The sequence below is a fragment of the Theropithecus gelada genome, chromosome 5, assembly GCF_003255815.1.
Source record: "Theropithecus gelada isolate Dixy chromosome 5, Tgel_1.0, whole genome shotgun sequence".
In the NCBI taxonomy this organism is placed as follows: domain Eukaryota; kingdom Metazoa; phylum Chordata; class Mammalia; order Primates; family Cercopithecidae; genus Theropithecus; species Theropithecus gelada.
The window spans coordinates 166,371,792-166,388,786 of record NC_037672.1 but is presented as its reverse complement, the minus strand read 5'-3'; the positions used below and the strand labels follow the sequence as shown (position 1 = coordinate 166,388,786).

The 16,995-nt window shown below is 35.7% G+C and overlaps 1 protein-coding gene across 5 annotated transcripts in view; it reads left to right on the top strand.

Moving 5' to 3' along the window:
- NEK1 (NIMA related kinase 1) overlaps nucleotides 1-16,995 on the top strand; it is a 194,621-nt gene that overhangs the window by 62,519 nt on the left and 115,107 nt on the right. For all 5 annotated transcript variants that reach the window (XM_025384760.1, XM_025384758.1, XM_025384756.1 and 2 more), the window contains one exon: nucleotides 6,988-7,090. In XM_025384760.1, the coding sequence (XP_025240545.1) occupies nucleotides 6,988-7,090 (103 nt within the window). The remainder of the gene's footprint in view (nucleotides 1-6,987; nucleotides 7,091-16,995) is intronic.

The window sequence follows — 16,995 nt, the reverse complement described above, 5'->3', positions numbered from 1 at the left end:
AACAAAGATCAAAAGAGACAAGGCCATTACATAATGGTAAAGGGATCAATTCAGGAAGAAGAGCTAACTATCCTAAATATTTATGTACCCAATACAGGAGCACCCAGATTCATAAAGCAAGTTCTTAGTGACCAACAAAGAGACATAGACTCCCACACAATAATAGTGGGAGACTTTAACACCCCACTATCAATATTAGATCAATGAGACAGAAAATTAACAAGGATATCCAGGACTTGAACTCAGCTCTGCACCAAGCAGACCTAATAGACATCTACAGAACTCTGCACCCCAAATCAACAGACTATACATTCTTCTCAGCACCACATAGCACTTATTCTAAAATTGACCTCATAATTGGAAGTAAAACACTCCTCCACAAATACAAAAGAACGGAAATCATAACAAAGAGCCTCTCAGACCACAGTGCAATCAAATTAGAACTCAGGATTAAGAAACTCACTCAGAATAGCACAACTACATGGAAACTGAACAACCTGATCCTGAATGACTACTGGGTAAATAACGAAATGAAGGTGGAAATAAAGATACTCTTTGAAACCAATGAGAACAAAGACACAACGTACCAGAATCTCTGGGACACATTTAAAGCAGTGTGTAAAGGGAAATTTATAGCACTAAATGCCCACAGGAGAAAGTGGGAAAGATCTAAAATCAACACTCTACACAATTAGAAGAGCTAGAGAAGCAAGAACAAACAAATTCAAAAGCTAGCAGAAGATAAGAAGTAACTAAGATCAGAGCAGAACTGGAGGAGATAGAGACACGAAAAACCTTTCAAAAAATCAGTGAATCCAGGAGCTGGTTTTTGGAAAAGATCAACAAAAAGACCTCTAGCCAGACCAATAAGAAAAGAGAGAAGAATCAAATAGATGCAATAAAAAATGATAAAGGGGATATCACCACTGATCCCATAGAAACACAAACTACCATCAGAGAATACTATAAACACCTCTACACAAATATACTAGAAAATCTAGAAGAAATGGACAAATTCCTGGACATATACACTGTCCCAAGGCTACACCAGGAAGAAGTTGAATCCCTGAATAGACCAATAACAAGTTCTGAAATTAATAGCCTGCCAACCAAAAAAGAAGTAAATGACCAGATGGATTCACAGCCGAATTCTACCAGAGGTACAAAGAGGAGCTGGTACCATTCCTTCTGAAACTATTCCAAACAATAGAAAAAGAGGGAATCCTCCCTAACTCATTTTATGAAGCCAGCATCATCCTGATACCAAAACCTGATAGAGACACAACAAAAAAAATTTCGGGCTAATGTCCCTAATGAACATCAATGCGAAAATCCTCAATAAAATACTGGCAAACCGAATTCAGCGGCACATCCGAAAGCTTGTGCACCATGATCAAGTCGGCTTCATCCCTGAGAGGCAAGCCTGGTTCAACATAACACAAATCAGTAAACGTAATCTGTCACATAAACAGAACCAATGACAAAAACGATGTGATTATCTCAATAGGTAATAGGTCTTTGACAAAATTTAACAGCCCTTCTTGCTAAAAATTACCAATAAACTAGGCATTGATGGAACATATCTCAAAATAATTAGAGCTATTTATGACAAACCCACAGCCAATATCATACTGAATGGGCAAAAACTGGAAGCATTCCCTCTGAAAACCAGCACAAGACAAGGATACCCTCTCTCGCCACTCCTATTCAACATAGTATTGGAAGTTCTGGCCAGGGCAATCAGGGAAGAGATAGAAATAAAGGGTATTCCAATAGGAAAAGAGGAAGTCAAATTGTCTCTGTTTGCAGATAACGTGATTGTATATTTAGAAAACCCCATCGTCTCAGCCCAAAATCTCATTAAGCTGATAAGCAACTTCAGCAAAGTCTCAGGATACAAAATCAATGGGCAAAAATCACAAGCATCCCTATACACCAATAACAAACAAACAGAAAAATCATGAGTGAACTCCCATTCACAATTGCTACAAAGAGAATAAAATACCTAGGAATACAACTTACAAGGGATGTGGTGGACCTCTTCAAGGAGACCTACAAACTGCTGCTCAAGGAAATAAGAGAGAACACAAACAAGTGGGAAAACATTCCATGCTCATGGATAGGAAGAATCAATATCATGAAAATGACCATACTGCCTAAGGTAATTTATGGATTCATTGCCATCCCCATCAAGCTACCATTTGACTTTCTTCACAGAATTAGAAAAAACTACTTTAAATTTCCTATGGAAACAAAAAAGAGCCCTCATTGCCAAGACAATCCTAAGCAAAAAACAAAAAAAAAAAACTGGAGGCATCACGCTACCTGACTTCAAACTATACACAAGGCTACAGTGACCAAAACAGCCTGGTACTGGTACCAAAACAGATATATAGACCAATGGAACAGAAGAGAGGCCTTAGAAATAATGCCACACGTCTACAATCATCTGCTCTTTGACAAACCTGACAAAGACAAGCAATGGGGAAAGGATTCCCTATTTAATAAATGGTGTTGGGAAAACTGGCTAGCCGTATGCAGAAAGCTGAGACTGGATTCCCTCCTTACACCTTATACAAAAATTAACTCAAGATGGATTAAAGACTTAAACATAAGACCTAAAACCCTAAAAACCCTAGAAGATAACCTAGGCAATACCATTCAGGACATAGGGTGGTCAAAGACTTTATGACTAAAACACCAAAAGCAATGGCAACAAAAGCCAAGATAGACACATGGGATCTAATTAAACGAAAGAGCTTCTACACAGCAAAAGAAACTATCATCGGAGTGAACAGGCAACATACATAATGGTAGAAAATTTTTGCAACCTATTTATCTGACAAAGGGCTAATAAAACAAAAAGAATCTGGGAATTAGCCATCATTAAAGAAATCATGGTTAAAGGAGCAAACTTGGAAGAATTGACTGACTTGTCATGTAAAAGAGGAATTAGACACAGTGGAAATATAAAGACACATTTCAGTCAGATATGAGGACTGTTCAAAGGTTGGATGACTGTGGGATTTAATGGATATCTTCAAACTGTGAGTATTAACCAGAGGTTTAAATGACTGTGCCTCATGGGGTATTTAGATGGGAATATGGGAATACTTTATTCAGTGAAAACTTGGACTAGTTAATCCCAAAGGTCCCTTCCAATCTGAATGATTCTTTTGTACTGTTTAGTGGTCACTGGCACTATAGAACATTTTCTCTGCACACTGTCAGAATTTCTGGTTATTATAATTTGTATGTCATTTTCATTCTTGATTCTTTCCTTTCTTTGATTCAAACTGAAGCAACAAACTGAAATCTGACCTAAGACTCTTTCAGGTTCTCTTTTCTTCATAATCACCTATATATTTGCCTGTTTCTTCTTTATGGTATTATTTATTTTTCCTCTTCCTTTCTTATCAGTAACTCTGACCAGTCTGACTTTGCTTATATCCAATTTCTTAATAACATACCTCTTCTATTAGGCTTTTCAATATTAGAAACTCAAGCCATGTATGGTTCAAATGACTGAAGCTACTTTTTAATAAATTACAGAGTGCCACCTAACATTTGTGTTTCTCTGGAGCTTTTACTTTTCCCAAGTCCTCTTCTCTGTATTGCTTCATTTAATTTGCATAAAACTAACAACAATTTTATTCCATTACATAGACGTTATGCCCCTTAAGAGGAAGTTAAATGAATAAACCCTTCTACATCATTTTTTCATCTTAGTAATCCTATACAACCCCATCTCTTCTTCCCAATACCATATTACTCATTTTTATTTCTCAGATTATCTGTTACCTAGAGTGCTACTTATTTTTATGTTATCTTCAACTTTATCTTTGAGAAGTTTTAAATTTTCTTTATCGGTAAAGAATTTGAACCATGGATGTGAGGCATGCAGTTCCTAGCCAAATCTTGTTGATTATTCATGCATTTACAATAAGAAAAGAAAAGAAAAGAAAAAAGAACTTGCTCCCTTTTCCTCCCCTTCTCTTGTCAGGGTTAAAAAAAAAAAGGGAAAGTTTGTCTTGGGATAATTATTTCTTGATAAAAGAACACTATACTTCTGTTATCTCATTGTTTGATGCCCCTTGTCCTCTTACATTATTCTTTTTAGTCCATTTTAATGTCTTTGTGTTTTACTGTCAAATTCCTAATTTGTTACTGTATTTTCATTTATATTATCATCCTCTCATCCTTAATCCAGGTCAGTGTTTTACTGATTTTAACTGGTGTAATTCTGGAACTCAAAAGTAGTCGTCTAATTTTTGTAAAACAGAGCATGCTCACATGAATTCTTAGTAGTGTTTAATGAAGAAAATTACTATCAAGAAGTAAACTGACTGTTTTCTCTTAATCCTCATGATCCCAGCACAAACATAGTTTATGCCCATAGTTTAGTACAGCTGTATTACTTTAGAGAGGACTAAGCATATGAGTTGTGAGCTATTTTTGCTGTATATGTAGTAGTAAACAGTAATACATATGAAAAATAACACAGATTTTATAGGTTTTTAAACAGTGTAAGGAGTCATAAAATTGATTAATTTTGTCCTTTAATCTATGAATATGTATTATGCTGATTTTCATATGTTGAACCAACCTTGCCTCCCCAGAACTGTTTTATTCATCTTTATATCTTTTGACAGATATAATGTGACAAATAGTTTGACACTCAATATTTGTTTAATAAATGAGAGGAAAAAATAATTAGTGTTAAACAAAATCACTACATTTATTAAGTTTGTGTTTGAAAGCAGCCAGTAATGTAAACCTGCTTATTTAAGCCAGCGTAGGAAGCAAGTGTTCAATGAAGCAAAATTTATAAATCATATGAACACATAGAGCAAGTAGTGTTATATATGCATAAATGGTGTGAAAATCTAAAAATCAAAGCTGTTATACGTATGACCAGGTTCTCAGTAAATAATTCTGTGCAACCACTGTTTAACCTATGCCAATTGTAAGTTCAGGCAAACAGTCACTGGACACAGAAAGCATCTTAAGATGGGAAGTCAAACATGCTTTACTTCCGTAAAAGTTAGAGAAGAAAGTTGATACAGTCAGGATGCACAGCAGAGAGATCAACTGTCTTGTTTACTTGCAGATGGTGGTGTATCAGTCCCCCCAAAAGAGCCTCATCTGTAACCATAGAGTTTCAGATGACATGTTTGAGCATCATACCTGAAGGCTTATCTGCCTTCCTCAGGCCTAGCCTTACATAGATGGGCTATAGCAAAACAGAATACAGCCTTGCCTTGATATATGCAGGAAATAAGTTGCATTCCAACGAGATATACCTTATTAATCTTATGTCAGAGCATTACACCTGAAGGTTTATCTGCCTCCTCAGGCCCAGCCTTACATAGATGGGGATGTGGCAGAACATGGTAGAGTCCTACTTTGATATATACAGTAAATAAGTTGCATTCTGACCAGATATACCTTATTAATCTCATATCAGAGCATCACGTTTGAAGATTCATCTGCCTTGCTCAGGCTGAGCATTATATAAATGGGGCTATAGCAAAGCAGGATATAGCCTTACATGGATATATGCAGGAGATAAATTACATTCAGAACAGATAAGTGTTATTAATCTCAGAATTTTCCAGTGGCTGATGGGACTGCTAGGGGACAGCACAGGTGCACTACAGAGGCATGAACAAATTTCTCATTCATTGTGTTCAACCTACTCAGGCTAACATGGCATTGGTGAAGTGGATTTCTGGATTTAGTGATGTGAAACTAGATTAAGATTTAGCTACCCAAACACATCTGAGAGCAATAGTAGCTGGCCTTTAAACTAGCTATAGAGATTATATATAATTCTAGAAAATTCCCATGATGGAAATTTCATAAGAATCTTTTTTAAGTACTACATGAGATAAATGAACCTTAGATCACTGTCATTCATAGTTATATGATGGAATAGATTTTTAGGTTTTACAGCTTAGTTTCATATTTCAAATATTTTTGTTTCAGTTAGTAATCATTGCCAAAGAATGTAAAAGAAGCAGTTATTTGGTATATGAAAATCAGAAATACTCAAATTTTACTACGAGACTGAGATTTATTTCATGTAATTTTCAGGACATAATTTAGTTATGGACCCAAAGAAAGCCCATATAGGAAGTTTCTGTGCCTTACTAGTCAAAATACAAGTAGAAACACAGCCAACAACTTGCTCATCTTTCTTCCTTACCTCCAAAATTAACTGCAATTGATGCCATGCTATGAGTTCTCTGATAACTGGGGCTGGGTTTTATCTATCTTTGTATCTTCCATACTTAGCATAGTAACTAACACAATGTTTAGTAGATGCTTAATCAGTGTTTGTTATTCATACTTTTTATTTATAGTCTAAGATCAGCATGTTTACATTCTTTCATAATTGTCAGAGAAAGACACAAAAGTAAAATTGGAAAAGGTTAAAACAAATAATTCTGTTTTTAATCTTTTCCCTAATCTATCCATTTTACTTTTTATAGTTGTAATATTTAGGGAATTCAAACATAGCTTTTTACTTTTTTTTTGAAAATTCACACTTAAGTAAAGCTTTAGTTCTTTTTAATTTTTTAAATTGCTGCTGTACTGCTTTTATTTGACTTCGCTACTAAGATTCTTATTATATTGGATACAGAGTTCTGAAATAAACTTGGCAACTTCTCAGATTCTTCCATAATTAAGTGTATCTAAAATAATTGTATATGTTTAAGTAAGTAGAATAGATCAAATAAATATAAAAGAAACCATCTTGTGAAGACTTAGAGTAGAATTATAGATTTTACTTGTATTTAAAATAATAAAGAATGTGATTTAAGTAGTAGATGTCAATATATATATAGTGATTTCTTCATTACAGAGAAAGTGTTTCATCAGCCTTCATATTCTGAAATAAAAAAAATTCAGATAAATGTAATTTTTAACTTTTTAGAATATTTTATGTTCAAGATGGCTGACTTTGTGATTTGTTCAAATTAGGCAAAAAGGGCAGCTAGCTGTAGAAAGAGCTAAACAAGTAGAAGAGTTCCTGCAGCGAAAACGGGAAGCTATGCAGAATAAAGCTCGAGCCGAAGGACATATGGTATGAATTTTGTTTGTTTGTTTCTGAGATTTTGAATGTATTAGTATTCCAAGTGAAGGTCTGGAATAAGGTAAGTGTAAGTAAAAACAATGACAATCTAACAATCTAGGCATAATAAGAGGCAGTAAAGATACTCAGAAGTCATTTGCAGAGTATCAAATTGGGATATCTTAACTCATTTACCTTCTCTTCTGCTATCTCTTATACCAGGGGTGGAATTCTGTTGTTGCTTTGGTTAATTGGGAGTAAGTTCATACCTGTATCCTTCCTTTAAAAGAGTATAAATGGGTATAGCAACCCAGATATTTATATTAAAGAAATAAGTTCTTAGATTACTGCATGTTTTTTTTCCCCCAATATGCTTTTGGTTTTACATACTTTTAAGTGGCAAAGAATTTTAGAAGAAAAATGGGAAACAAATATTTGGGTAAGTATATATGTAAACTATGCATTTGCTCAAAAGCAGTTTAGAAGTAGAATTATAGTAAAGTCTCCAGTTATGCCATTTAACTAAATTGAGTCATGTATACAAGAAAATATTACGTTTTTAGAAAATCATTTCAATCATTAAAACTCTTTTTTTCTCTTTGGTATTTAACAGGATTTGAGATAGTTAAAACTCTTGATAGTTTGATTTGTAGAGGTGCACAAATGCCTTTTGACATTTTGTCTACAGAACAACTGATGATTATGTCTGTCAGCTCAGCAACCCATGAAGCATCACATTTATATAGGAAATAGGTTAATTAGATGGTAATATATTTTAATAAGACATTACATATCTGTTGTAAGTTCATAAGTGGTATCTTTGTGAGTTAATGTAGTTCAATATAATATGTCTTTTCTTTGAAACAATGTCATAGAAACATAGTTAAATTTGTAAATAGTTACCCTTTATATTGTTAACATAGATACTTCAATTTGTTTTTCTACATCCGAAATTAATCTGTATTTGTATCTTTCCGTTAGATAGTAAATGAGAACCTCCAGCCTTTTCCTTTGCTCATATCTCCCATGTTAATAGCAGCTGGAATTTTGGTTACACATTTTTTACTTAAAATATTTTTAAAAGAATTGGTAGGTTTGCCGAAATTTACTAATTTCTTTTCTCAACATCATTCCTTATATCTTACTATTCCCCCCTCAGTTTATTTTTTTTCATGCTGGAGAATCTGGTAATTTTTTTTGGAGAGGAACTTTCCAAGATTTGTTGGAAAATGCTCTAATTTTGTCCTCATGCTTGAATGATCATTTGTAATGGTGGTCTGCTGGTGAATTTGATTAGCATTTGTTTGTCTGAAAAAATATTTTGCTTTTGTTTTTAACAAATATTTTGGCTGGATATTGTATTATAGGCTGAAACTTTACCTCTGGCTTGCCCTATTTCTGACAAGAACTATGCATTCATTCTTATCTTTTTCCTCGGTATGTAATGTATCTTTTTTCTCTACTTTAAAATTTTTCTCTTTATCACTAGAATCAATTTGATTATGATGTGGTGTGTGTGTGTGTGTGTGTGTGTTTTTGAGACAGAGTCTTACTCTGTCACCCAGGCTGGAGTGCAGTGGCGGGATCTTGGGTCAGTGCAACGTCTGCCTCCCTGCCTCAAGCGAGTCTCATGCCTCAGCCTCCCAAGTAGCTGAGATCACAGGTGTGTACCACCACACCCATCTAAGTTTTGTATTTTTTTAGTAAAGATGGGGTTTCACTGTGTTGGCCAGGCTGGTCTTGAACTCCAGACCTCAGGTGATCCATCTGCCTTGGCCTCCGAAAGTGCTATGATTACAAACATGAGCCACTGCACCCTGCTTGTGTAGTTATCTTCATGTTTATTTTGTATAGGGGTTCATTGAGCTTCTCAGATCTGTGGGTTTATGATTTTCATCAAATCTGGAAATTTTTCATCGATTATTTCTTTCTTTCTTTTTTTTTTTTTTTTTTTTTGACACAGAGTTTCACTCTTGTTGCCCAGACTGGAATGCAGTGGCGCAATCTCGGCTCACTGCAACCTCCAACTCCCAGGTTCAAGTGATTCTCCTGCCTCAGCCCTCTGAGTAGCTGGGATTCCAGGCATCCATCACCATGCCGGGCTAATATTTTGTCTTTTTAGTAGAGACGGGGCTTCACCATGCTGGCCAGGCTGGTCTCAAACTCCTGACCTCTCAGATGATCCACCTGCCTCGGCCTCCCAAAGTGCTGGGATTACAGGCATGAGCCACCACGTCCAGCCCATTATTTACTCAAAAAATGTTTTTCTGTTTGCCTCTCTGCCTCTTCTAGGTCTCTGGTACACATATATTAGACCACTTTGTACACTACCAACCATTTACTGATGATGCTCTTTATTTTGTTCAGTCTTTTTTTTTCTCTGTGTGTTTCATTTTGGATTGTTCTATTGCTGTGTCTTCAAGTGCATTAATCTTTTTTTCTGCTGTGTCTGTTAATTCTATGCAGACATTATATGTTTTCCATCTCAGAAATTGTTTTTTGTTTATTTATTTTTCGAGACAGAGTTTTCACTCTTGTTGCCCAGGCTGAAGTGTAGAAACATGATCTCGGCTCACTGCAACCTCTGCTTCCTGGGTTCAGGAGATTCTTCTGCCTCAGCCTCCCGAGTAGCTGGGATTACAGGCATGTGCCACCACACCCAGCTAATTTTTTTGTATTTTTTAGTAGAGATGGGGTTTCACCATGTTGGCCAGGCTGGTTTCAAACGCCTGACCTCATGTGATCTGCCAGCCTTGGCCTCCCAAATTCCTGAGATTATAGCCGGGAACCACCATGCCCGGCCAGAGATTGAATTTTTTATGTTAAAGTTGATTTGGATTGTTTTTATACCTTCCATGTCCCCCACTTTTCTTCATATTCTTAAACATATGGAATATAATTATAATAGCAGTTTTCATGTCCTTATCTATTAATTCTACCATCTGTGTCATTTCTGAGTCTCTGTTGATTGATTTTTTTCCCTCATTAGGGTCATCTTTTTTTCTTTACATGTCTGGTAATTTGTAGTTGGATACCAGGCATTGTGTATTTTATAAATATTTGTGGACTTTTTTTTCTGGGATTGCAGTTAAGTTACTTGGAAATAGTTTGAGTCTTTCAAGGTTTGCTTGTAAACTTTGGCTGTAAGCTTTGCTAGGCCGGTACAGAACAGTCTTTAGTCTAGTGTTAATTTGGCCTCACTGCTATAGCAGTACTCTTTTGAATACCCAATGCTTTATTAGTTTGGAGGTCTTTTCAGTTTGGCTCTTGGAAACATGAGACATTTGCAGCCCTGATTGAACCTCAGGTATTATTGACAATATGTTGTTTGTCATTCAGCAGGACGCTCTAGGGACCCTCTTTAGATCTTGAGCACCCTTCCACCATGCAGCTCGTTCTTCTTTGCAACTCTGTTCTGCAAATTCTAGTGTTCTTCAATTTTCCAAGGTCTGAATGCTGTTTCCTCAACTCAGGGGACTGCCAAACTCTGTTTGGTTACCTTCTGTCTGTGTTGCAGCCAGGAAACCCTTGCCAGTCAGTAAGGTGGGCAGCTGTTGGATTTACCACCTTTGTTTTCCTTCTCTCAAGGATCACTTTCCTGTGCTGTCTGTTGTCCAGTGTTTGAAAACCATTTCATATGTTTTGTTCGGACTTTTAGTTGTTTAAGATGGGAGGGCAGATCTGTTACTTCATCATGGCTGCAAGTGAGCCTCGAATAATAATTTGGCTGGATAAGGAAATATAAATTTGAAGTTTATTTTCCATAGAACTTTAAAGATTCTGCTTTATTATCTTTCTACTTACATTGTTGCTAATGAGACATGTGATGTTCTGGATCTTGTTCTTTTATAAGGAATTCCTTCCTTTCTCGTAACTCTTAGGACTGTTTTTCTATCCTTGATGTTCTGAACTTTACTTGAATATTTCTCAGTTGTTTTTTGTTTTGTTTTTTTGTCTTCCTGGCTTAAGTTTCCACTGAATGCTTTCAATGTGAGTACTTATCTTCAATTCTAGGGACATTTGAAATTATAAATTCTTCAAATATTGCTTCTACATGTTCTTCTCAAGAGAACTCCTATTAGACTGATACATTGGAACCTCTGCATGTAATGTACTTTTTAAAATCTTTTTCTCTTTTTACTGTGTTTTGGAAGGATTTCTAGGCCTGATAGTCCAGCTCACTAGAATATATTCTTTAGTTTTGTCTACTCTGCCGTTCAGCTCATCTAATGAGTTTCCTTTTATTTCAAAAAATTACATTTTCATGTCTATGAATTCTAATTAGTTTTCCCATAAAACTCTTTTCTTATGTTTTCATTTCCCTGGTAGTATTATAATTGTTGTAAAGTCTTGTTCTTAGTGTGCTGTTGACTACGTTACTTTGGTTTCTTCCATTTTGAAGTTTGTTAGATATTTCGTAGTGTTGGTACTCCTCAAATGTTCAGCACCCTTGCTAGTGTGTTCATGATTGGGAGTATGAATTTTACTGTTCATTGCCTTTGTTTGGGTGACTTCCTGGGAAGATGGCAGTGTGCTAGTGCCATGATCTGTTCTCTGCAGTTTTCAGTGAGAGTGAAGGATGAGTGGGACATACTGGTACTCTCTCAGTGCAAGTGCCTTGATGGCTTATTTTCTGGGCTTAAGAGACTCTCATTCTTCCTAGGTAATCACCCAGAGCATTGGCCTGTCCTTTCATTCTATGCTCTTTCTTACCACTCCTGTTTCAAAGTAACTGACGCTGCTTGCTGGTTTGTGGAGATGCTTAGTGTACTGGAGGTAACCCTTTTACTCTAACTACTGTTGTCTGCTATTAGACCTTCTCATGCTCTTAGCTTCCAATATGTCTTAAACCATGCTTTGTGTTACTCACCCTTCTGTGGTAGTACTCTTTCTGACATGTTTTTGCTTTTGTAAATTCACACTTTAAGCTGGTTTTGTGTACTTTCCTGGTCTCTAGTTTCCTTTTAGTCTTAGGACTACCAGGAGTTTTGCTTATTTTTGAATGCTGATATGTATTCACTTAAAATAATTTTTTATACTAAGATTTTGCAGGAAGGAAAGCAGTAGTATTCACTTTGACCTCTTATAATCGGTATTTTTCATTTTATTGTTGTGTTCTTATTTTTTAAAAACATGTTTTATAGAGCTGCAGTACATTTTGAGAATGACTTTTATGTGACTTTCTAAGATTCATTCTGTTAAACTATATTGAATTCCTTTATTCCTTACATGACGTAAAACTTTGCCTTAGAAATATGTGGCTAAAAATGAAGAATTTGTATTTTCTAGTATACTTGGGTGTGTACATCATATATTACTTATTTTATTGATTCACTAAATTAAGGCAATTTGTTAAACACTGGGAGTAGTAAGTATATAAAGCTTGCTCAGAAATAGTTTGTTTCTAAAGTAATTTATAATCTAATGTTGGACAAGAATATCTACACTAGTAATAAGGCAGAGATTAGAAGTGAGTGCTAAGGTTAACTCTGGGCAGGATAAGAAGCCTCACAGATTTTAAGTTCTAAATCAGAACTTTTTTATGGTAAGGCAGAGGTGCTACTTATAATTTGCCTCTTTGTATTCGTTTTCTATTCTGTTAACAATTTACCATAAACTTAGTGGCTTAAAGCAACACAAATTTATTACTCAGACTTTCTTTGGGTAAGAGTCTGGCATGTGCTAGCTGGGTATTCTTCTCATGGTCTCTTAAGGCTGAAATTAAGGTGTCAGCCAGCTGTATTACCACCTAGAGGCTTAGCTAGAGCAAGATCTTCTTCCCTGTTCCCCTCAGGGTATTGGCAAATCCACTTCCTTGTTGCTGTGGAGCTGAGGCCTCCATTGTCTGGCTAGATTTTGGCCTGGAACCACTCTTAACTCTGAGAGACCACTCTTAGTTACTTGCCAGATGGCCTCCTCAGCAATGGAGAACCTACTGTGCATCAAATCCCTCTCAGGCTTCAAACTCCTGACCGCCCTTTCTACAACCAGCCAGAGAAAACTATGATTTTAAAAGGCTCAGGTGATTAGGTCAGTCCCACCAGATAATCTTTTTATGTTAACATCAGTCATTGCATCTAACACAAAATCTATCATATTCACAGTCCCGGGGATTATGCAGGGTTGACCCAATGGAGTACAGAGAGATAACAAAAACCTTGAAAGTTTCCTTAGAATTCTGCCTACTATACTCCCTTTGCTCATAATTTTAGAGCCTACATCTGGAGACAGTAGATTAGACTAAGTAGAGGAGCTACTCTTTTTTTTTTTTTCCAATTCCCTTTCCCTTTTTCCTTTCCTTTTTCTTTTCCTTTCCTTTCTTTCGACGGGGACTCACTCACTCCCTGATTGGATTGCAGTGGCACAATCTTGGCTGATTCTTCCACCTCAGCCTCCCAAGTAGCTGGGACTACAGGCGCGTGCCACCATGCCCAGCTAATTTTTTTTTCTTTTTTTTTTTTTTTTTTTTAGTAGAGATGGAGTTTCACCTTGTTGCCCAGGTTGGTCTCAAACTCCTGGACTCAAGCAGTCCACCCTCCTCGGCCTCCGTAAGTGCTGGGATGAGCCACTCAGGTATGAGCCACCATGCCCAGCAAATAGACTTTATTTTTCATAGCAATTTTAGGTTTGTGGCAAAATTGAGTGGAAAAGTACAAGGATTTTCTATATACCTCATGCCCCCACATATGTGTAGCCTCCCTCGTTATCACCACCCACCAGAGCAGTACATTTGTTACAATTGATGAACCTACATTGACACATCATTATCACTCAAAGTCCGTAGTTTACATTAGGGCTCACTCTTGGCGCTAACATTCTATGGATTTAAACAAATATATAATGGTATTTATTTATCACCATTATAATGTCATACACTGTAACATTTCTCTGCCCTAGGAGGAGCTACTTTTAAGTGCTGTCTTTAGCAACATACTTCGTATTAGAATATAGTAACCCAGGTTACCATACAAGAGCCTTTTTTTATAATTGGTTTTATTAACATGTAATTTAAATGCAATAAAATTCTAAGTGTATATCTCAATAAGTATTGACAAATGTATGTAGTTACATAGCCACCAACATCATCATATGTAAACTGTTCCGTGGCCCCCCTAAAAGTTTCCTCATGCCCCTTTGAAGTCAGTCACCCCCTCACTGCCATCAGCTGTAGGCAACCACTGGTCTACTTCCTGTTACTATAGTTTTGTCCTCTCTAGAATTTAATATAAAATTATGAATCATATAGTATGTAATTTTCTTGTGACTGGAGTGTTATCACTAGTTATTTGTTTTTTATTCCGAAGTCATATTCCTTTGTATGGATGTACCACATTTTGTTCAATTTCTCTGTTGATGAACACTTGTGTTGTTTCCAAAATAGATGCTTTTAAAGCTCATCGGAGTTACGTGATCATTAAATTCACTTATTTATATACATACCTATATAATTGGCTAGCCTGTCTTCCCTATGGAGCCCTATTTTCTGAGTTAGCATATCCCGCCTCATTATGTGTAACTGAACTAGTGACTGTTATTACAGTTAGTCTTCTGAACACTGCTGGAGAAAATTAAAGCTGTGATGATTAATAATGTCTGTTTCTCTGGTTTCAGCCATTTCCTTCTATTCTATGCCATACCATCTCTTACTTTTGAGCCTTATTCCATCGCTTATCTATATAAGGAAGTTTCTCCTCAACTTTGCTTCTTTACCGGTACTCTCCTATAGCATATACACACACACATATATAATATATATAATATATATGTAATAATATATGTATGTAGTATATATATTTTCAAATTTCTCACATCATTAACTCTGCATACCTCTGTAGTTATCATCCTATTTCTTTCCTTCTCTTCATAGCCAGACTTTTCAAATGAATGAAACACTTGCTGTCTCTCCTTTGTTATCTACTATTTAGTTTTCAATTTATTGTTAATAGTTTATCATCATATCAAAGAAGTCACTACTATCCATCTTGCCAAATATAATAGACTATTTTTAATCCTCATCTTACTCTGCCTCTCTGTGACATTTGATCATGACCTACTACTTCAAAATTTCCTTCTTCCATGATACCATATTCTCTTGATTTACCCTTTATTTCTCTGGTTACAATTTCTTAATGCCTTCTATAGAATTCTTTTCTTCTCAGTCTTTAAATGCCAATATTCTCTGCGGCTCTGTCTTTGCTATTTTCTCACTATAAATAATATCCTGGGGCGATCTCACTGATAATTCTACTAGATGACTTGAAAATCTGTAACTCAGACTGCTCTCCTAACTTCTGTCCTGTTTATCCAGTTGCCTTCTGGATGTTGTTTCCCAGGTGGTGCATTGGCACCTCATTTTTTGAACATTTCATTTTCAAATGATCATATAGTAATATAGACTTTTTTCCAGGAATTTTAACACATGTGTAAATTCATGCAACCAGCACCACAATCAAGTTACAGAACAATTCCATCAGCCCCCTAACTCTTACGCTATCTTTCTGTAGTCACACTCTCTCCTTCTACCCCCAACACCTTGGCAACCATTTTGTCTTTTCCAGAGTGTCTTGTAAATTGTATGTGTGTATGCATACAGATGCTCCTTGACTTATGATGGGGTTACATTTTGATGAACTATTGTAAATTGAAAATATTTAGTCAAAACTGTATTTATTGCACTTAACCTACGAAACATGGCTTAGCCTGGCCTACTTTAAACGTGCTAAGAACGCTTACATTAGCCCACAGTTGGGCAAAATCATTTAACACAAAGCCTATTTTGTAATAAAGTGTTCAATATTTCATATAATTTATTGAATACTGTACTGAAAGTGAAAAACAGAATGGTTGTATGGGTACTTAAGGTACAGTTTCTAGTGAATACTTTTCACTTTCACACCATTGTAAAGTTGAAAAAGCGTAAGTTGAACTATAGTAAGTCGGAAACTGTCTGTACACGTACTGGTATGTTGTAACCTTTTGTGACTGGTTTCTTTCCTGCACCATAATGATATTCATGCAAGTTGTTGCATGTGTAAGTAGCTTGTTTAATTTTGCTGCTGAGTAGTACTCCATTGAATGGATGTACAACAGTTTGTTTATCCATTTGCCAGTGGTGAGACATTTGAGATGTTTCCAATTTTTGGTAATTATGAATAGAGCTGTTTTGATCATTTATTTACAGGTTTTTGTGTGAGGTCTAGTATTTATTTCCATAGGATAAATACCCAGGAGTGGGTTTGCTGGATCATATTGTAAGTGTACATTTAACCTGATTTTTTAAAATCTTTTTTTGCCAAAAGTGTTTGAAACATGTTGCATTCCCATCAGCATTGTACTCGAATTCCAGTTGCTCTGCATCCTCATCAGCATTTTTTGTCAGTGTTATTTTAGCCATCTAAACCATGTGTAGGGATATATCACTGTGGCTGAATTTGGATTTCTCTAAATGTTAATGATGTTGAATATCTTTTCATATTTGCCATCCTTATATCCTTTTAGAGAAAGGTCGTTGTCCATTTTAATTGTATGTTTTCTTATTCTTTAGCTTTGAAAGTTCTATTATATTCTCTGAATACAAGTCTTTTATTGGATAAATAATTTGCCAATACTTTCTCCTAGTCTGAAACTTAGCTTTTCATTCCCTTAACAGAATCTTTTGCAGAGGATGAGGTTTTAATTTTGTTGAAGTCCAGTTTGTCATTTTTTTTGTTTGGATCATGCTTTTCATGTTATGTCTGAGAACTCAGCTTATCCAACAATCATGAAGATTTTTTATTTTTTCTTCTAAAGTTTTTATGGTTTTCATTTCTACCTTTAGATTTATGATCCAGGAAGAAGACATTTATTATAATGATATACACATAGCATAAAATGTATTCCCTTAATCTTTTTAAAGTATACAGTTCAGTGGCATTAAG